Here is a 22775-nt window from a genome sequence, read left to right on the forward strand (position 1 = left end):
ATGGAGTTGTTTCATTCCCCTTGTATTCGTCACTGTGAGACTTTCAATTTCAAAGCCAAGTTCTGATTCCAAGAGAAAAATGACTTCTCCACATCTTCAGTCTTAACCTTATTGAGAGTTCAGGAGAGATGGGTAATTTTGACTTTTATGCTTTAGGAGAATACACAACCCATGTTAGAAACAATGTAAATAGGGCAGATTATGTGTTGAGTAATTGCATTAATTAGGATAATTATAAATCCTTGAATTTATGACACATGGCTGGAATTTCCCCACTAATGGTTCTAAGGAACCGCTAAAGGCCAAGTCGACCAACAAGTTGGATAATAGCAACTATGATGTTTGGGCCTTGAATATTAACTTGTAGCTTATCTGGTAAGATTAAACTGCTCACCTCACTGCCAACGTTGACTGCATCTGCTGTAGAGCACTCCTATACCAGGTGAACTAAGATCGATACCCAACTCTGCAACAACATCAAATCCACTGTTCAGCCATCGATGAATAATTTTTTTTTCATGCTCATGTCACTTGTGAATCAGTTTTTTTTTTGTCAGCTCAATTGCGGTCTATTTGGGCAACCATAATTGCAGCCTTTAGCACCTTCATTGTATTCAATGTGAAGTGGTGTGTTTAGTCCCAGACTGCCTAGATTTGGACAGTCCTCACCTTACAAGTTGGTTTTGAGGAGTTGAGTTAAACCCTAAGCCCATATTCTAAAAGATGGTATTAGAGTCTATCATAGATCCATTGTTGGGTTACCAATGTTGTTAACAGTGTAATACATAAGACCATGTGGTCCAAGCCCATATACTCAAGACTAAACCCTAATGACTTTTATTACAATAACTGTAACACACTTTACTCTGGATTCTGACAAAGCAGCCCTCTAAGTCAGATATTCCTCCTCCTCCATAAGTAGTAAGCTTGGGAAATTATGACCCAAGTAAGACCATTGCCACCAGTTGAGTCATACCTTTGACAAGTGTTGGACTCTACATTGTCAAACTCTTCACACTAAGAATGTTGCACAGGTCCTTCCTCAAAATCTGTTTTTTTCTCAAACCCTCCAAAGCCACCCTCGACTCCCTATTTTGACTTTCTATAGTTTTTGTGGGACACCAATCCTCTAGTACCATTGCCTTAGCCACACACACTAGTAATTCCTTTGCTCGCTTCTCCCAAACATCATACCCAATTACTTTGGTCTTGGACTCAGGTGCCACTGATCACATCAACAATTCTCTATTCTCCTCCATTTCTACCTCTAGTGATTTATCTTCAATCAACATAGCTAAAAGTTACATAAAACAATCCCATGGAGTTGGTACTACCCACCCCCTCACTTTCCTTTGTTGGCTCTGTTCTTTATGTTGAGTTCCCCATTTAATTTGCTTTCCGTTAATCGTTTGGCCTGCTTCCTTGATTGAGTTATATCTTTCACTAAAGATTCTACATATTTGAATGACCACAATGCAGGATGGATGATTGGTGCCGAATGTGAGTTCCATGATCTCTATCAGCTCTCTAGCCCTATCTCATATCAACCAAGTTAAGGATAATCCACTTATCTTTTTATGCATTGAACTGCTGAGAATTTTCTTCGGAATAAGACATTGGGATTTTTTATTAGAATTGAGCTGCCCTGAGGACCTACACCAGTTTCTCCTTATTAAATTTTGAGGTTTCAGCCTTTGTAAAGAAGCTAAGATCCTATGGAAATGCTCTGTCTTTGTTGTTTTCTGTTGTCTTTGTTTGTAACAGAATGCTATAATTTACAAGGGAACTTCTTCATCTCAAGTCAGCATTTGGGAAAGGGTTATTTATTTAGCTAGTCTGTGGTGTTCTGCTCATTTATGTTTTAGGGGTGTTTCTTTGTTAGACAGGTTAGATGTCATTAATTTAATTGAAGGAAGGCATACCCCTTGTTGGAGGACTAAATTTTTTTCACCAATGTATAACAAATTATGAAATTATTACAACCACAATCATTGGTGTTCTAAATCTAACCAACAACTATAAGAGCATTTTTATCCTCAAAAGTGCCCCCCACCCCCCTACTTTGGAAAATGTGGACCCATTTTGCTTCCATACATCATTGCAGGAAAACCCCAGTTAAATGAAAATGAATACTTAAATGCCTTTGACAAATTTTCTTTAGGCTAACATGTAAATTGTAAAGTATAATTTAGATGTCTAAAGAAAAAAATATCTTCAAGGTGATATTAAATTTTTTTCTATATAAACCGGATAGCTAAATAATTAAAATGTTTCCTCCTTGAAACAAAGTGACATACCCCAGGAAAACCCATTATATGAAAATGGATACTTATTCCTTTGACAAACTTTCTCTAGGCTAACATGAAAAGTATAAATTAGAGGGGCAAAGAAAGAAATATCTTCAAGGTGATATCACATTTTTTGCTACATAAATTGTATAGCTACATAATTAAAATGTTTCCTCCTTGAGAGAGAGTGGCATACCCAAGTATTTCAATCATCCTTTTCAAAAGATCAAATTCTGAAGCCCCGGGGAATAATGGTAATCCAAGAAACAATTCCGCCACTATGCACCCAAAGGACCACATATCAATAGCTGTTGTGTATCTGATAAGAGTTAAGGACTAAAATGAAGCAAGTACACAAAAATAAATATTAAAAAGGAAACAAAACTTCTGAAGAATACACGCATTAAGAATGTGAAACATCTCTGTGCTCTTAAGTATCCTATATATTTGAACTATTTCATTGGTAATGAAGCATGAGGATATTGAAAACCATTTCCAAATGTGAGTATAACAAACCTGTCATATGATCTTAGCAAGATTGAAACATTAAAAAGGTTAAAGAAAGCCAAGGTTTCAGAGAATCAACCAAATTCAATCCCTGCACCCGAACAAATGGAAGGAAAACATGGCACAATGTGATGGATAATTTTTTTTTGCACAGCAAAAATAATTATATTAATAATAGGTCAGTACTAGATGTACTGACAATAACAATTAGATACATAGGCAAAACCTGCCAAACCCAACTACTATATATACCAGCACAGTAGCTGGGTACCCAGCAGTCAAACAACCCTACGACATTTCTTCCTTCAATCTAACAGACCACTTATTAAAATGAGTATGGAAATCTTGCTCCATACAACGTAACCATGACCAAGTGTGGAATAAAGCTTCATCCATGACTTTTTCGGGGCTGAAAGTCTGATTTTTGAATATCAGAGAATTTCTATGCTTCCAAATAGTCATAGATAGAGCTACCCATAACACTTGCCACCTTTTCTCTACTGAGGGTTTCCCACTCCAATTAAAAAATTGCAAAAAGTGATATTTAGGTTCCAGTGGGAAAGGACCCACTCTATTGACCCAACTCAAAATCTCCCACCAAAGATTCCTAGTTTTTATACATGAATACATGACATGACCAACAGATTCCTCTTCCATATCGCAGAGAGGACAATTATAAGAAGGCAACTCCACATGTCTCCTCCTTAGATTATCCTTGGTAGATAATCTGTTCTTGAAGATTCTCCAAGCAAACGCAGTTGCTCTTGGTGGAATTTTCAAACTCCAAATAATCTTGGAAGCACTGTCTTCAGAAGCTTGTCTGTCCTCAGCCTTTAATAGAGTGTAAGCTGACTTTGTTGTGTAAGAACCACCAGAGTCAGCACTCCATAAAAGAAGATCCCTATATGAAGGTTGTATGTGAACATCTTCAATATCTGCCATGAAAGCTGCCGCTATACCAATTTCATGCTCAAAGAGATTTCTCCTCCACTGGAATTGCCATTCCCATCTGTTATCAACTAGGAGGCCCATTGAGTTGATTGAATGATTCTGCTGAGTACTGACTTGATACAATGCTGGGTATTTGGCTTGTAATGTTAAGTCTCCTTCTCTCCATTTATCCTTCCAAAACCTAATCCTGACCCCATCACCCACCTTCCACCTCATGTTATTGATGAAACTGTTACTATGCTGTTGCTGGAAAACAGCTCTTAGATCCTTCCACCAAGGGGAGCAGTCTGCACTGTTTCTTCCATAACATAAAGCATTCCACCCACCATATTTGGACATCAAAACTCTAGCCCAAAGCTGATTCTGGTTATTTGCCAAGTCCCATCCCCATTTACCAATCAAGGCCTCATTAAACTTGGACATATCTTTAATCCCCAGCCCTCCTTTATTCTTGGGAAGACAAACAATATCCCAATTTACCCACGGTATCTTGGCTGCCTCAGAACCTCCTCCCCACAAAAAGTTCCTCTGAATAGAAACTACCTTATGCACCACTTTTTTAGGGATTCTAAAAAAAGAGAGAAGGTAGATAGGGAGGGCTGTTAAGACAGAATTGATGAGGGTTATCCTGCCTCCCATAGAAAGACATCTCTGCTTCCATTTTGCAAGCTTGACTTCATATTTGTTGATGAGAGGGTGCCATACATTCCAGCTTCTAGAGCTCGACCCCATTGGAATTCCAAGGTAGGAAAAAGGAAACTGCAGCTGTCCACAGTTGAGAAAAAGAGCTGCCTCCCTACACCAAGCTTCAGATTTGCCCATGCAACCAAATTGGCTTTTAGCATAGTTGATCTTGAGGCCAGAAGCCATCTCAAAGATTCTCAGGATAGATTTCATAACTCTAACATTAGCAGTAGTTGCAGAACCAAAAAACAAAGTATCATCTGCATATTGCAGAATATTTTTTTTTTTTTGGTCAGCAAAATTATAATTTGTATTAATAATTGTGAGTACCAGAGGTACTAAAAATACAAGGTATACAGCAGCCAGCTAGCAGAACCATAGGTCCTACGAATCAGGTGCCAATCAAAAGGGAATACAATAACCCTGCACTGCTACCCTATTCAAAAAATGCTGTTGATAAATTGCTAGACCAATAGTTGTAGGGCTGTACAAATCCTTTCTCCAGCTGTCTAAACCAAGACCAAACCAGGAAAATAGCCTCATCCATTAGCTTGGATCCATTAAAAGCCTCGTTTAGGAACACAATCCGGTTTCGATGCTGCCATATTGACCAGGTCAACGCCACCCACCAACATTTCCACCTAGCCTGCAGATGCTTTCCTTTGAAGATAAGCGTGTGCTGCATGTAATTGTGCCTTGGAATGGGGGAGAATACTCCCACAGTTTTGGTCCAAGCTAGGGATTCCCACCATAAGGGGAGAATTCTTGGACAGTTAAAAAACAGGTGGGAGGCTTCCTCCTCTTGTCTACTGCAGAAGGGGCACATCAAATCGTTCAGCTGAACCCGTCTTCTCCACAAATTCCCTTTAGTTGGGAGTCTCTCTTTGATCAATCGCCAAGCAAATGTTGATGCTTTTAAAGGGATTTTGAGCTGCCATAGGTCCTCTAAAGCCTCATCCACAGTCTGATCAGCTGCTCCTTCTAGTAGCATACGGTATGCGCTCCTTGTAGAAAACTGGCCATTAGGTTCTGGTTTCCAAACCCAGCAGTCTGATGTCCACCGATCAATATGACCCCGCGAGATATCATCCAGGAAACTGGCTGCCGCTTGCACCTCATTGTCAAAAAGGTGTCTTCTCCATTCAAGCTTCCATTCCCAAACATTTGCTGAGTAGAATCCCATGTCCTGAATAAGCTTCTGCTGTTGACAGGATATATTATACAATCTGGGGTATTTCACCCTTAAAGGTTCCTGTTCCATGAGCCAGCAGTCCTCCCAAAACCTGATTTTATCCCCACACCCCACTTTCCAATCTATTGCAGATTGAAACAGACCATGCACAGCTTGTTCATGGATGACTGACCTTAAATCCTGCCACCATATGGATTCATTGGTGACTGATGTTCCTTCCTCTAGAGCCCTCCAACCTCCATATTTAGAAATGAGAATCTTAACCCAAAGATCATTATGCTGCTGCATCAGGTTCCATCTCCATTGCAGAATATTAATCTCCTCCTTTTGGCTCCCCACTTGATAACTGCAGAACATGTTCTTAGAGATGGCAGTCCTTATCAATCCAGTAAGGCCCTCAGCTACTATGTTAAAGAGGAAAGGTGCAAGGGGGTCTCCCTGCCTTAAACCTCTCTCAGGCACAAACTCTGTAGTGGGGCTGCCATTAATTAATATAGATATGGTTGCACTAGACAAGCAGCCATAGATCCAATTTCTCCATCTTTCGCAGAATCCCATTCTCAACATCATGTAGTTTTAAAATCCCCAAGAGACTGAGTCGTATGCTTTTTCAAAGTCAACTTTGAAGACCATGCAAGATTTATTTTTGGATTTGGCTTCAGCTATAACCTCATTAGCAATCATCACTCCATGAAGGATGTGCCTTCCTTTCATAAAAGCAGTTTGTCTTTCATCAATGAGATGAGGTAAGACATGAGCAAGCCTACTAGCCAGAATTTTGGACAGTATTTTATAGACACACCCTATAAGGGATATGGGTCTATAATCATTAAGGGATTGAGGGTTATTAGTCTTGGGGATGAGGGCTATGAAGGAAGCATTGCCTCCTTTGGGGAATATTCCATTGATGTAGAACTCATCCAGGAATCTACTTACATCAGGTTTCAGAATTTCCCAAAACTTCTTGATGAAGTTGAAATTCAAGCCATCCGGACCAGGGCTTTTATCTCCCCCACAAGCCCACACTGCTGCTTTGATTTCCATTTCAGAGAATCTGGCGACAAGGCTTTCATTCTGACCTTGGTCAAGGAAAGGGAATTGAATCCCATCCAGAGTTGGCCTATTATGATTCTGTTCTGAGAATCTCTCTTTGAAATGTGAGTACTGCACTCTTAATACTACTGGGGTCATGGACCCACTCTCCGTCCATGAACAAACCTTGAAAAGCATTTACCCTCCTTCTATGGTTAATCAATCTGTGAAAATAAGCTGAATTTGTATCCCCTTCTCTTATCCACTTCACTCTAGATTTCTGCCTCCTCATAGATTCATAAGCTATAGCTGCTGTCCACAGCTGTTCTTGCAAGGCTTTCTTGAGCTCCATATCAGCTTGAGACATGTTTGACCCATTGACTCCAGCCTCCAAAGCATTCAGGTCCTTCTTTAAATTCTGGATTTTAGTAGATGTAATACCACCATTTTGTAAACTCCACTGCCTTATGTGATTTTTGATGAACTTTAATTTCTGCTTGAGAACAAAACCACCCCAACCACTAGGATGATAGTTACTCCAGTTGTGAACCACCGTATTCTGAAAGCTTTTTTCCTTCAGCCACCAATCCATTATCTTGAAAGGTTTAGGTCCCCAATCATTGGCTCTAGACCTCAATAGGATGGGGCAGTGATCAGAGAAATCTCTATCCAACACGAATTGAGTAGTATCTGGCCATTGGGACAGCCAGTCATCATTAAGAAAGAACTTATCCAATTTGCTCATGACAGACCCATTGGGTCTACACCATGTGAAGAATCTCCCAACAGACCTAACCTCCTCAACCTCCATATCCGAGATCCAAGAATTAAACTCAGTGATGCTAGTAGAGCTCCCCACTGATTGGGATGAAGTCATTCTCTCATGTTGATATCTTATGGAGTTAAAGTCACCCAGTATACACCAAAGGCCAACATGAGAAGAGGATTTAAGGTGTTTTATCTCATCCCATTGCTCTCTCTTTCCTTGTAAATCACAAGGAGCATAGACATTGATGATGCAAACCTTTTTATTTTCTTTAGTCCACGTGCCTTCTAACAAAATAAATCCTTTTCCAGCTACCCTTCTATCCACATCAAAAGACTCATTATTCCAGATACTCAACAGACCTCCAGCTGCATTGCTGGAAGGGACAAATTCCCAGATGACATTTCCATCCCCCCACATATATTGACATAGACTTTTGTCAATGAACTCCCTTTTAGTTTCCTGTATGCAGAGAACATCAACATTATTGGCCATGGTTAGCTTTCAAATTGCTGACCTCTTGACACCACTGCCCAGCCCTCTAGAATTGAGTGACAAAATATTCATGGGTCATTCTGCTCCATTCCCATCACTACTGCTGATTGAGGGAAAATGCTACTGTTAATAACATCATGCTTCATCTTGTCCTTACAGGTGTTTTTATCAGCATAGGACACACCCAACTCTCTAACAATCTTCCTATGGAGATCCTCCTCATTCTCAAAATCACTATTATTGAAGCTGTTATTAGTGGCAGGGCTTTGTGAGGGACAGTCTTGTTTAGGGGTCCTCCCAACTAATTCTGGGGACTGAAAGAACATCTCCTCCCCATATTCTTTTTGATTAATCACAGTGTCCTTAGTCCACGAAACAATGTCAGCCTTATAACAACCTGGGTTACAGTTTTCTTGGGCCAAGTGGTTTACTGCAGCAGACCCCTTTCTTCTAACATACACCTTGAAGGCTGAAGGGGTCTAGATACCTTTAGAACTTGGGCTGATATTGACGAGGCCCAAATTGTGGTCCGAGGCTCCCTCCACCAGGCTTGAAGAAAACCTTTCGTAAGGACATATGGGGTTTGACCCGTGTTTGACCCCTAAAGAGGCTTTGGGGCTAATGACTGAGGGTTCATCCCCTTGTACCTAAGGGTTATTGGCTTTTATTAAATCCTCGGGGTGACACGTCAGCACTTGGCGGGGTCTCATACCCATGACGGTTGGGGGAGTTTCCTGAGTTCCTCCATCTCCGGCGACGCTCCACCATGCACGACTGCGACCTGGTGGACAACCCGCCGACAGAGCTGACAGAGATGCTTCCGGGAGAAAATCGTTGTGGACCATGGGTGTTTGGCTCACTGTCGGAGTCTACTATGGCCGTAGAAAAAGGTGACGGCGGAAACCGATCCTCCTCCTCCTCCTCCTCCTCCTCCACCCGTTGTCCTCTTCCCCACCTAGACTCCAACTCCTCTCGCACATACAGGGAGTATTGTATTCCGCCCACCTTAACCACCACCGTACGAGCTATTGGCAGTTTGTCGTTCGTCCGAACTAGGACCCGCGCAATGTCAACCCGCAACCTGTCCTCCGTCGCCGCATCGAGCTCGATGAGTTCTCCACAGACCAAAACGATACTTGCTAGGTTCTCTGCGTCCCAAGCAGTCAAGGGCACCCCCCAAATACGAAGCCATGTTAGCCGGTATGAAGGCATCATCTCCGGCGTCCATCTCTGTAAGGAGAAGAATGGAGACCCTCCATGCACTTGTTCTTTGTGATTGAGCGTATTAACTGCTTCTTCTTCCAGGTCATAGAGAATGACCATGTCGTGACCCCAATACGCGGTCTTCACCTCCACCCCGAACACCCCCTGAAGCTCCTCCTCCACCCTGTCGAAAATGCCCTTGTTTTTTAAATGCCCCACCCAAGCCTTATCAAGCCATTTTGTTTTTTCCTTGGTCGTCTGGATATTTATGGGCTCTGTATTCACCTCTGTTAACCCATTTGCAGACGTGGGTCCTTGCCTCTCCTCCCCTTCCTTCTTTCGATTTTTGACCACATCCACGTATGATTTCAGCTTCGTGGCCATAGGAACTTGGTTGCTCTTCAGTTCAAGCGCGTCAGACTCCGGCGGTCTAGTATCTGTTCTATTATGAAGGCCTGCGATTGACTTATGTACCCTGTTACCTCCCCTCTGGTATTTAGGCTTGTTAACAAACATCTTAATCCCCTGTATGTATATGTTGTTATCGAGTATTCTCTCCAACCTATCTCCATCCTCTACCCCTTTGAAACGCACAAAGCCATATTTGTGGCCTTGTTTGTTCCTCTTCTGTGGTATGAAGACCTCCCACACTTTTCCCCATTCCTGGAAAATCTTCCATGGGTCTTTTTCACGGACCTCCTCAGGGAATCAGGAAAAGTAGAAGGAAGTTATATCCGGCTTGTGCCTCCACGATGATGGTTGCATTACTCTCGCGGTGGCCTGGTAAGGGGCTTTCAGCTCATCTATAGCCCTTCGGATAACTAGAAAGATCTTCGAAGGTGCCTTTCTTCTACTCTTCACTTGAATCCATTGTCCTTCCTGCAGGTTGTCACGAGTATGTGGTTGGCCATCGTCCTCTATGGTGTTATTACCATCCGCATTCTCACTATTTCTTCTCCGTTGTACACTCCAGCTACGGGCGTTGACTTTGCCATCTGCTCTCCCTCCATGATGATCCCTTAAACCAGATCGTCCTCTTTCCTTCCCTTTCGCTGTCCCCGGCTCTCGCTTTCTCTGATTCTCTCTCTGTCTCTCTCACTCGCCTTCTCTCTGTCTCTCTCACTCGCCCTCTCTCTCTCTCTCTACCTCTTTCTCTCATCCTCTCTCTGCAGTTCCAGTTAATCTAAAATTTAAAGTTTTCTTCAACAATTCTCCCGAACCAAGTCATAAAAGTAAAATACCTAGCAACAAGTAAATGTAGAAGCTTTAATTGTGATTTGATAAAGCATTTTTAAAAAGTTCAATTCCTTTCCAGTCTAATGCCAAGGCAACTCAAACTATAGCTGCACCTGCTGCAGCACAACTTTTACATTAAAAACCATTAAGAATACTAAGCTAATTCCACACATATTGCCATGTAGAAAGATGACGAGCTAACAGAAAGGTAAAGCAATAAAATAATGAAAAAGCAAAAATGCTTGAAAAGAAAGGCATCAGCTACTGATTTCATCAATTAGGATACTGATATCCAAGAAGAACCTCAGGTGACCTATAGTATCGACTCTGCAATAAAAACAGAGAATAAGAGTAGGTACCAGACAACTATAATTACAATAGGAATTATCATAAAATCCTACTTTCTACAGTAAACATAAACCTGAATATAAGAGTAAACGGTGCGGTTTTCCATGCATGCTGATCCAAAGTCAATGATTTTTATTTCTGCTGGCTTCACAGTGCTACATATGAAACATAATTACATCAAACATCACAATAAAATAGTTGAAGCCTGCAGCATACACAGAAAATTTAAGAAAAGGATTTGATTCCTCTAAAGTGACTCACTTTAGACTTAAGAGTAAAGTGAAAGTTATAACCATCGATTATAAAAGTAACCATTGAGATTGTGATTAAATGCATGCTCATGTATATAATAAATTATGTAGTTATTTAAATCTCAACACAACTGTTTATTTTTTAATCAATAGCTATAAATCTTCATTTTACTCTCTAAAGTGAATCCCTCACCCTCACTTTAGAGGTGTTAAATCCTTAAGAAAATAGCTACTGCATACAGTTCTTTATGAGCACCTTCATGTAAGAAACCAACCTCGTACATAAAAGAATGTTTTCTGGCTTCAGATCACAATGAATAATGCCAGCCTCTTTTAGTAGAGCCAGTCCATATAAAATCTTGCAACAAATTTAAGAAAATAGATTACGATAAGAAAACAAAACCAACAAAAGGACCAAGTAGAAAGGTCATACAAAGAATTGACATACCTGCTTAGAGAATAGCTGAACAATACCAAGTGATAATCCCCTAAAATGATTCATCTTGATAAGCTCATACCTGTATACTACACAATGTCAACACTAAAATAGACAAGAGAGAAAATAACAAATCTAGGATAGCAACATTGCAAAACAAACCAAATATCTTTAGTTCAGTAGAACGTGAACACCATTCAAGCTTTAAATGCAGTCTCGTTCTCAATGACAAATTCTAAATGGAAAAAAAATTTAAAAAAGTCCAGAACTTACAAGTTTGTGTCCAGCAATTCAAAGCAAATGCACAAATGTCGTTGATATACAAAATAATCATATATACGAACAATGTGATGCTTATCCTCAGGATCATACTTCTTATTTAACTGCAGGATAAAAATAGTATACATGAGTAATTTCTCATGGACTTCCAAGAAAATAACAAGCATCTTAATAATAACAACAGGAGGTTACCGTTGTTAAAATAGTTACTTCAACCAGCGCCTGTTGATAGTATGCAGGTTGATTTTTAATGATCTTCACAGCAACAAAACTGTTGGTATCTGAATCCCAGCATTTAGCCACTTGTCCAAATGTCCCGTGGCCAAGGAGATCTTTGACAATATATCTGCACCACATCAAAATGCAAAGTTTATAAGAAGATAATAAGGTGGTCAGATGGGTAAGGTGGTATCAACTGAAAATCAACATTTAGCTTTTGGTATTCATAAACAAATATATATCATGACTATATGAAACAAAAGAAGGAAATATGGATGACAAACCTTTTATTTTTCTCTAAATGGATCAAGACAAAATTCACTGTCAAAATCAGATCCGAGTTTACATTATCATAGCCATCATTAAGCACTCCAACAGACGGGCTGGTCAAAAATCTTTTTGGATTTAGATCTTCAGAATATTTAAACTGTGGATTGCATATTTGGTATGTTTCAACTATTTCCTTGGTCAATCTAGCCACCAACTGTCGATTAGAAGGTGAGCATCAGTTCACAATTTTAGGTACCATAAGCTCCAAACAACCAGATACAAATGACAACTTAATAATGTATCAAATTTCCATCTTAAATCAAAATGATTCTACAGCTATATGTTTAAGTAATTAGAAATGAATAAGATAGAAAAGTAATAAGGTAAAAAAACACCAACACAGATTGGAAAAGAAATATATAGGCAGAGATGACGACTACGAGAGGTTTTAACCACCCTGATTATAAAATAAACACAAAGATAAGATAGGGAGAAAATATGGAGAATAATATCCAATCAAATTTGAATAATCTGATCTTGATCTTAGCCTCCTGAATTTTCTAAAATCCTTATTGTAAATTTAAATTAGAAGTCAACATCCCCCTCAAGTTGGTGCCTAGAAGTCCAGCATACCCAACTTGCTTATAGATTAGTCAAAATTAGGTTTAAGCAATCCTTTCGTAAGAACGTCTACCACTTGCTGTGAAGTAGGAACAAATGGCATACAAATTAAGCCTACATCCACCTACTCTTTTATAAAATGTCTGTCAACTTCTACATGCTTGGCCGAGTCATGTTGAATTGGCTTCTGGAATAAAATAATTGCAGTGGGAGATGTGCTAACATCAATTCCAATTTACCTTTTCTCTTTTTTTAGGGTGCCAAAATCAGTGGTGGACAAATTATTGAGGTGAAGATTCTTGTGGGGAGGTGGACCATACCACAAAAAGATTGCGTGGATTAATTGGGAGTCAGTATGCTTACCAAAAGAAAAGGGAGGTTTGGGCATCAAGGATATTGACACATTTAACCTTGCATTGCTTGGTAAATGGAAGCGGCAATTAATGCAAGAAAAAAGGGAGTTATGGACCAAATTTTTGGAATCCAAATATGGTGGATGGAGGAATCTTGATGAATCAGGGAGCACAGGAAATCAATCTGTTTGGTGGAGGGATCTAAAACAAGCTTTTAATCAATCACACCAGGGAGTGGTCATTCAAAATAACATGAGATGGAAGGTAGGAGGTGGAGATAAGATTAGGTTTTGAAAAGACAAGTGGATTCACCAAGAGGACACACTAGCAGAAAGATATCCCAGGTTGTTTCTCATATCATCACAGCAGAATCACACTATTAGACAGATGGGATTTCACAAGGACATGGACTGGGAGTGGAATTTCTTATGGAGAAGACCGTTGTTCGATAATGAAATCGATTCAGCTATCAATTTCCTTAGGGAGGTAGGAGGAAAGAGTATACAGCAACAGCAAACTGATGTTTGGGAGTGGTTAGGAGATCCATCAGGTAATTATTCTACTCACAGTGCTTATAATCTGATATGGGAGGAAATTGCTGGAGGTCAGCAGGAGGAATGGTGTGTGGAATTATGGAAGATAAAGATCCCTAGCAAAATTGCGATATTTGCATGGAGATTATGTAGGGACAGATTGCCGACAAAAGAGAATCTATGCAGGAGACAAATGCAGATCCAGGATTTATTATGCCCTTTCTGCAGAGGGGCTGTGGAGGATGAATCTCACTTATTTATCCATTGTATCAAAATCCAACCAATTTGGTGGGAATCGATGTCATGGATGAATATTAAAGGTGCTCTCCCATTCAGCCCGAAACAGCACTTCCTCCAGCACATTTCTATCCAGATTGAAGGAATAAGGGCTAAGAGATGGAGGTACTGGTGGCTGGCGGTAACATGGCCTATTTGGAAGCTCAGAAATAGAATTCTGTTTTCAAATGCAGAATTTGATGCTAATCGACTTTTTGAAGATGCTATTTTTATAGTCTGGACCTGGCTTAGACATTTTGAGAAGGATTTCACAATCCACTTTAATCAGTGGTCAAGCAATATTAGACAAGGTTTTTTGCTTTTGTAGAGGGTAGTACACACAGAACAACAATAGATGTACACCACACAAGTAGCTGTATTTGACTACTTCTGCACTACATATAATACTCCATACTCTTTGTAATTAGTACCTCTGGTACTCTATTTCATATTAATACAATTAACTTTGCTGATCAAAAAATAAAATAAAATATTTTCAGATTTTTGTTCTTCTTGCTGTATGGGAAAGTCTCATAGATTACCATCTCACACTTTTGTTTCTGTTTACTCTCCTTTGGAACTTACCTTTACAGATTGGTGGGGACCTTCTCATTTGACTTTCTATGCTGGTTATAAATACTATGTATCCTTTATTGATGCCTTTTCCAGATACACTTGGATATTTCCTATCAAATCTAAGGCTGAAACACTTTCTGGTTTTTCAAGCTTTTAAATCAATGGTTGCACTACATACAGACCTTTCTCTGTTTTCCTAACTTCCTTTGGCATCTCTCACAGACTTATCTGTCCCCACACTCATCATCAAAATGGTGTGGTTGAAAGAAAACACATACATATAGTTGATTTAGGCCTCACATTATTACATCATGCCTATTTACCCTTACAATTTTGGGATTATGCCTTTATTACTGTTGTCTATCTAATTAATAGACTTCCAACTGCTTCCCTCAATTTTGTCATTCCCTTTGTTACTTTTTCAACAAGGATCCTGATTTTCAATTCCTTAAAACCTTTGGTTGTGCCTATTTTTCCTTGCTGAGGCCTTATCATACTCACAAACTCAATTTTCGATCTCAAGAGTGTCTATTTTTGGGATATTCCTCCTCTCACAAAGGCTATAAATGTCTGTCTTCATCTAGCATAATCTATATTTCCAAAGATGTTCTATTTAATGAGTTGAGGTTCCCTTATTCTGACCTGTTTCCCTCCTCTTCTAACTCCATCAAGAGTCTTGATTCCTATTTCAGTCTTAATCCTAACCTGTCTCCACCTTCTATAGTTCCTAAGCCTCCATCTTCTCAACTATCTCCTTCTCATTCTCCTTTTGTACCTCTTGCTCCCCCTGGTTTTTCCCCTATTCCTATCCATTCACCTACAACCTCTCTTCTTGTGTCTCATCCATCCACTTCTTCTACATCTATTCATCCTCAAACTTCAGAGTTCACAACCCCTGGTGCATCCTCTTCTGAGTTTGTTTCAGCACCTAATTCTATACCGGTTAATACTCATCCTATGCAAACAAGATCCAAGTCTGGAATTCACAATCCTAGACTACATCCTACTTTATTTCTTGCCCATTTTGAACCCAAAACTGTGAAACAAGCCCCTGAAAATGCAGATTGGCTTGTTGCCATGCAACAAGAGTATGATGCTTTGCTGAAAAACAAAACTTGGACTTAGTTCCCTTACCTTCTAATAGACAGGCTATTGGGTGTAAGTGGGTTTTCAGAGTAAAGAAAAATGCTGATGGTTCCATCAACAAGTTCAAAGCAAAGTTGGTAGCCAAGGGGTTTCATCAAATTCATGGCTTTGACTTTCATGAGACCTTTTCTCCTATGGTCAAGCCTGTCACCATTTGTATTGTTCTCACCCTTGCACTGTCACATGGGTGGGAGTTATTTCAGTTCATGTGAATAATGTTTTTCTAAATGGGCTTCTTGAAGAACCTGTATTTATGACAAGCCTCCTGGTTTTGAAGTTGCAGATAAGTCCCTAGTCTACAAGCTCAACAAAGCTCTCTATGGCTTAAAACAGACTCCAAGGCAATGAATGGTTTGATAGGCTAAAATCTACTCTTCTTCAGTTTGGATTTGTGGGGAGCAAATGTGACTCTTCCCTTTTCATCTACATGCAACAGGTGCATATTTTCTATCTTTTAGTCTATGTGGATGATACCATCATCACGGCAGTTCTACTTCTCTTATTCAGCAACTCACAACCAAACTACACATTGCATTCTCTCTCAAGCAACTTGGTCATTTGGATTATTTTTTGGGCCTAGAAATCAAGTATCTACCTAATAACTCTAAATTGATGACTCAGAGAAAATATATTCGTGATTTACTCCACAAAACTCACATGGTTGAAGCTCATTCCATTTCTTCCCCCATGGTCTCTAATTGCAAGCTATCTCAACATGGTGCTGATATCTTTCATGATCCAACTCTATACAGATCAGTGGTTGGTGCCTTACAATATGCTACCCTTACTAGACATGAAAAGAATCTTAAGGTATCTCAAGGGTACTTTGTTTCATGGACTACTTCTTCAGCCTGCTCTTGTTACAAAACCCTTGGTTCTTCGCGCGTTCTGTGATGCTGACTGGGCATCTAAGGTGGATGACAGGCATTCCACCTCAGGGGCTGCTATCTTTCTTGGCCCAAACATAATATCTTGGTGGTCTCGCAAACAAAAGGTTACGGCCAGGTCCAGCACTGAAGCTGAGTATTGTAGCTTAGCTCAAACTTCCACTGAGTTAACATGGATTCAAGCTCTTCTAATAGAGTTGCAAGTTCCCTTCTCCTATCCTTTTTTGTGATAATCAGAGTGCTGTATCCGTTGCTCACAATCCTGTGTTTCACAATCGTACAAAACACATGGAAATTGATGTCTTCTTCGTAAGAGAAAAAATTCTGGCCAAGCAGCTTTCCATTGTGCATATCCCAGCTCTAGATCAATGGGCTGATGTGCTGACCAAGCTCCTTTCTTCAGCAAGATTTGAAGTTCTCGTGCAAACTCAATGTGAAGAGTTTCTTCTGAAAACTCTTCCCCTTGAGTTTGAGGGCGGCTATATGTGATTGTATAACTGTGAAAACAGTTTTGTAGTAGTTTGTAAGGGCTGTTAAGCTAACAGCACCTCACTAGTATTAGGCAGTCAGTTTTTGTTATTGTTAGTTCAGAGGTTTAGATATACCTCTGTTGTAACTAACTCTAACTAACTTTTCAGATTGAAATAATATCAGTTTCATTTCTCTCTAAGTTTCTCTCTTTCTCTCTCTCACTTTTTTGAATAATTGAGAACAATGCTAAAGCCTTTTAGCATCCCAATTGGTGCAAAAACTCTATAATTAACAAACAAGAACTTTTGGAGATCCTTGGGGCAAACCTAATCTTCACCAACAACACCTATGAAGCCCGAATACTTCAAAAATGGAAATGTATGAGTGTTGACCCTGTGCAGACACTGATACTCCTCCGATATGCCCCATTACGTACCCACAAAGTATCCTATTTTTATTTAATTTTAAAAAAAATTGTAGGACACGGCTTCAACATGGCTGGGATACGGCTCCGAATGGCTGGATACAGCTACATAAAATATTTTGCTTGACCCCTTTTACTGACTTTTTTTTATATTTCAAAATTTTTAAAATAAAAAACTAAAAGTCTCAACTATACTTCAAAACAGCTTTGCTTAAAGCATTGTTCATTGAATAAATTTATTTTGCCACTCTAGATCTTTTTTTACCCATATTTTGCACCCATATATTTTTTTATCAAAAAAAAAAAGAAAACTATATTAAATTGGGTACAAGAGGTACCCAACCTTTAATAAAACAACATTCTTCACAAGACCTCTGCCTATTCTGTAGACTAAAAACAAAATATGCATATTTGCAGAACACTCAAAATCATCTGCATAGTTGCATTTTAACGCCACCACTAATTGCATTTTATTTTGAATCAATATATAATTATTTTTTTTATTTTTGACTAATGTATCCAAGATGTATCGTATCCTTAATTTCAAAAAATTTGACGTATCCCCGTATTTGTGTCATATCGTACCTTTGTCGTATCATGTATCCGAGCTTCATAGAACAACACCAAACCAATTATTCCAAAGAAGGGAAACTAATGAACAAAGCAAAAAAAAATGTGAAGCATTTACAAAAATCCATCTGTATATAACACAATAATTAGGAGACAATGTAGTTAGAGGTCTTCAATTTTTAAGTAAATCATTGGTATTAATCTGGTTTAGAAAAGAAGCCTAAACAAAAGATTTCACTTTCGAAGGACCAGTTGATTTCCAAATTGGCTTATCCAAGTAAGAATCATGGTGATCTCTTTGAAGAAATTTATATGGAACAACCTCCTAACTTGGTTGCTCAAGGGGAGTCTTTCAGATTAGTATGTTGTCTTCAAAAATCCCAATATGGACTCAAATAGTCTCCCAAGACATGGTTTGGTAGATTCAGTACCATGTTTAAGTAATTAGCATGTCTTGAAATGAGGTTGACAACTCAGTGCATGTTTAGATTAAAGTTTGTCTTGGGATATGGGTTATGGGCCTAACGCATCCCTACATGACCGGCTTGTAAGGTTGCCTCCACTTATATACTTTAACTTAGCCATATCACTAGCCGATATTGGACTAAACCACCACCCTCAAGGTTGCAAATGAAGCAACCCCCAAAGAGGTCACCACTAAGGCAAGCTAAGGGTCCACAATTATGGAGACTTTCAACACTCCCCCTCACACCCAGGACTTCCAACCCAGAGCATGGCAAATGCTAGTAGCCCAACAATGGATCTAGGATAGACTCTGATATCATCTTAGAATGTGGGTTATGGGGCTAACTAGAATAGGTTCTGATGCCATCTAATGTAGGTTTTGGGCTAACTTAACCTTACAAAACCAGCTTATAAGGTGAGGATTGTCCCTCACTTATATAGTTTAATTTGACTATATCACTAGCCAATGTGGGACTAAACCACCACCCTCGAGATTGCAATTCAGGCAACTCCCAAGGTTGCAACTAAGGCGAGCTAGGAGGTCCGCAATTAAGGCAGCTTTCCAACATTTTGCAAACCTAAATTCTAGTTGAACTTAAGTTTGCAAATTGAGTAGCAAAACCAACCCAAGTCTTTTGAAGGCAACTAAACATGTCATGAAACTGAGTTTAGTCTCCATACTGAATTTGAAGCACCCCAAACAGAAAACCAAACATAGCCTCAGTCTTTTATCGCCATTCCACTGCAGGACATATCTACTTGTTTGTTTATGTTGACAACATTGTTATTACATGTAGTGATCACCGTGCCATCACCTAATTAAAGCAACACTTGTGCCACCATTTTGAAACAAAAGATCTTGGTAGACTATTACTTCTTGGGGATAGAGGTAGCACAAGCAAAGAGTGGTATTGTCATTTCCCAAAGGAGGTATGCAATGGATATTTTGAACAAAACTGGCTGTTGAATGCTAACCATATTGACACACCTATGAGTCACAATTCCCAGCTTCTACCAAATTAGGATTAGCCACTTTTAGATCCATAATGGTACAGACAATTGGTTGGGAAGCTGAATTGTCTCGGTGTCACCCCACCAGATATTTCCCTTGCAGATAGTATAGTGAGCCAATTACTTAACTCTACTTGTGAAGGATATTGAGATGTTGTCATACTTGAGTTGTGGGATCTACAAATTCAAATTGAACAGGCTCTCCCACTAATAGGAGATCCACCTCTGGATATTGCATATTCCCTAACAACCCATGGCTTCAGCTACTTAGGAACTTATTTAGCTCAAAAAGTTGCTCAAAGAATTGAAGTTTGAAGATGTTACACAGATGACACTCGATAATCAAGTTGCTTTGCGCATTATTGAGGTAGATTACCACTTCATCAGGGAGAAGATCTAATCGGGTGACATCATCACTAATTTTGTCAATTCTAGCAAACAATTAGCAAATGTCTTCACTAATTCTGAGGGGTCCCCAAATTGGTTATATTTGTAACAAGCTCAATGCATATGATTTATATGCTCCAACTTGATGGGGAGTGTTAGATATTGTAGATATATTTATTGTGCTCATTAGACAACTGTTGGATATTGTTAATTATGGTAATTAGGATATTCTAAGATTTACAAAATTATAGTAATTAGGCAATTATTTTCTATGTACTTATTACCCATGCTATATATATAATACATTCTGATGTGTACATTGACACACAGGTTCAGTCATGTCTCTTGTTTTCTCTTCTCAACAGAAAACACCTTACGAAGACCATGTGCCTAACATTGAATAGAACCCCAATCACCTAAGCTTATCCCAAATTAGCTACCAAGTTAAATGAAACTATAGGCTCCAACCAAATGCACCACCAAATAGTAGAATAAGTTACACATTGCCATTGTCATAAAAATGGAATCTTCAACAATATCAAAATTATGGATAGCATAGTTATGTAAGGAACTAAGAACCTCTATGCTTCTCATTTCAAATGAGCAAATCAACGTAATCTATAACAAGAGCATTAAAGTGCACAGGATCTGGATTAAGTACAAAATGATAGCACGGTATGCCATCATTTAATTTATTACAAAAGTCATAATCTTTTTCCCTTTAGCCCACTTCTTCATTTTTTTAGCTGTTGCCATGGTGAAGAACGAAGACGACGAGAATCCAACAACACTAACAACAAACAAAACAAAAGTATATCTACAGAACACATGAAGTCCATCATACCTAAAAATCTTTCAAAATATACCCAACTCCACTAACCACAACTGAAGATCATGCATGTATGTCAAATTTCCAATCAAGGTTTCTTTTCACTCAACTATTTCCAAACTCTCCGCCTCTAGCATCCCTAAAACCCACACCAAACACTATTTTCCCTAAAAGAAACACCTTTTCAATCAAAAACTTTCACCACACCATTTTGATCACAGAAACACAAAACAAGCAACTCAATTCAATCATACACGTATTCTCACACACAAAGCATCAAGAGCAACCAGAATCAGCAATCAAAATCAAAACATAAACTCACAGGTTTCCTCACAACCACGTGCAACGGTTGCTGCGGCTTCTTCCCAGCAGCAGCAGAAGCTTCTTCTTCGCCCTTAGGCTTACAAGGAGAGAACACGGAGCCGCGGGGACGCCACCCCGAGGCCAAGCCCGATGATGACTGAGCCTGCTCCACCGCACGTGCGACCCCATCCATGACCCACACACAAAATTAAGAAAAAGAAACGCAGAGAGAAAGAGCCCGATCCCCAAATTCAAGTGAGAGGAGAAAGATTCACTTTCCCCAATTCGAATTCCATTATTGCCCCTTCAGTTCTTCTTCTCATCACCACCACCGCGAAAGTGCTTCCTTCAATCAATCCAACGGATTTCAATCCCATCACGGGCCCAACCTCCACAACCCTCCACTCCTCACACCGAACCCGAGATCCATCGATTCGCGGGTTCCCCTTTTCTTCTTCCGAATTGAATCCGATGGAAAAGAGGGGAAATTGGTCGGAAAAGGGAGAAAATTGATCGATCGGAAGTGAGGGTTTTGGTTCTGTCGAAAGGGAACTCGATGATTATAATTTAGTTTCTTCGTTGCTTCGAAAGAAAGAAGAGAGAGATGCAATGGGTGCTGCGTTTCGTTGGTCTCGGAGACAGGTACGGCACGATACTCCGTCTTGGTTCGGTCCAAGCAGTGATGAAGAACTATTTCTTTCTTATTATTTTGTTTTTGTGGGAACAAAAATCCCCTATTTTAATGTTGGCAAATGGCAACACAATCAGCACTCCCTCATTCCAACTCTTGCTTCATTAACCTTTTCATTAATAATTAATAACTACACTTCTGCCGAGTACATAGAATTTATGTTTTTAAAATATTCTTCGCAATTTGCGGGAAAAAAATACTGTCACGTTATAATTATTATATAAGAACAAAATTTATCTTAAAATAATTGTATAAGTAACATTAATTATATTTTTTTATTTATATTTTTTATAATATTAATAATATATAACAAAATCTATAAATAAATTAATGATATATTAAGTTAATTTTGTAAAATTATTATTCATATATTTATTTATATATTTTATTTTATGTAAACTTGAATGATTATTATTTTGGGATCGAGGAAGTGTTTTTTATAAATAAAAAAAATCAACTTAAATATGTTTTTATTTTCTCAAATTAAATTTAGAGGCAAGATGACCCTGGAGGTGAAAAGGGATGCAATTGCTCAGGACTATGGCAAAGAAAAATAATTTTTATATAGTTGTATAGTAAATTTTTAATGTTATTTTATATTATTTTTATAAATAGATTAACATTATTATTTTTTATCATATCTCTTTTTATATTTAAATTAAAATATAACATGTGAGTATAAAGTACTTATATTTTAGTTATTAATTTCTTTAATGTGTGTTGTCACATAAGAATTAACTAATTTGATTGGCTAATAGTTTCAACACAATTTCAAAAATAGAGATCAAGTGGTGGACATTGAAGATGAAAATCTACTCTTCAACAATAGATTATCAAACTACTAAGAGTGTGTTTGGATGGAGGAATTTAAAATTCCGAAAAATTTTAAATTCTAAGAATTTTAAATACTTCAATTGAAATTCTTTTATTTTCAAAATTTTGTGTTTGGATAAAAAAAGTTAAAATTATGAGGGTGAAAAAAATGAATGAAAAAAGAAAGAAAAGATATGATTGGTGTGCTAATTACACGTGTTCCTCTATGCTCAGATCCGATCGATGGCCCACAATCTCATAC

General features: G+C 38.8%; 1 protein-coding gene across 2 annotated transcripts in view; it reads right to left on the reverse strand.

The window, feature by feature from the left end:
• LOC114390594 (dual specificity protein kinase YAK1 homolog) overlaps positions 1-21772 on the reverse strand; it is a 48950-nt gene extending 27178 nt beyond the window's left edge. Inside the window, exons 1-9 of one of the 2 annotated variants that reach the window (XM_028351389.1) lie at positions 21029-21772; positions 12172-12371; positions 11861-12014; positions 11663-11772; positions 11402-11471; positions 11229-11311; positions 10776-10857; positions 10641-10681; positions 2485-2607 (exon numbers count right to left, since the gene is read on the reverse strand). In XM_028351389.1, the coding sequence (XP_028207190.1) occupies positions 2485-2607; positions 10641-10681; positions 10776-10857; positions 11229-11311; positions 11402-11471; positions 11663-11772; positions 11861-12014; positions 12172-12371; positions 21029-21202 (1037 nt within the window). In that variant the 5' untranslated portion in view covers positions 21203-21772. The remainder of the gene's footprint in view (positions 1-2484; positions 2608-10640; positions 10682-10775; positions 10858-11228; positions 11312-11401; positions 11472-11662; positions 11773-11860; positions 12015-12171; positions 12372-21028) is intronic. The other variant, XM_028351390.1, reaches the window with a different exon arrangement.
• Between the last annotated feature and the right edge of the window lie 1003 nt (positions 21773-22775).

This window comes from Glycine soja, chromosome 16, assembly GCF_004193775.1.
Source record: "Glycine soja cultivar W05 chromosome 16, ASM419377v2, whole genome shotgun sequence".
NCBI lineage: Eukaryota > Viridiplantae > Streptophyta > Magnoliopsida > Fabales > Fabaceae > Glycine > Glycine soja.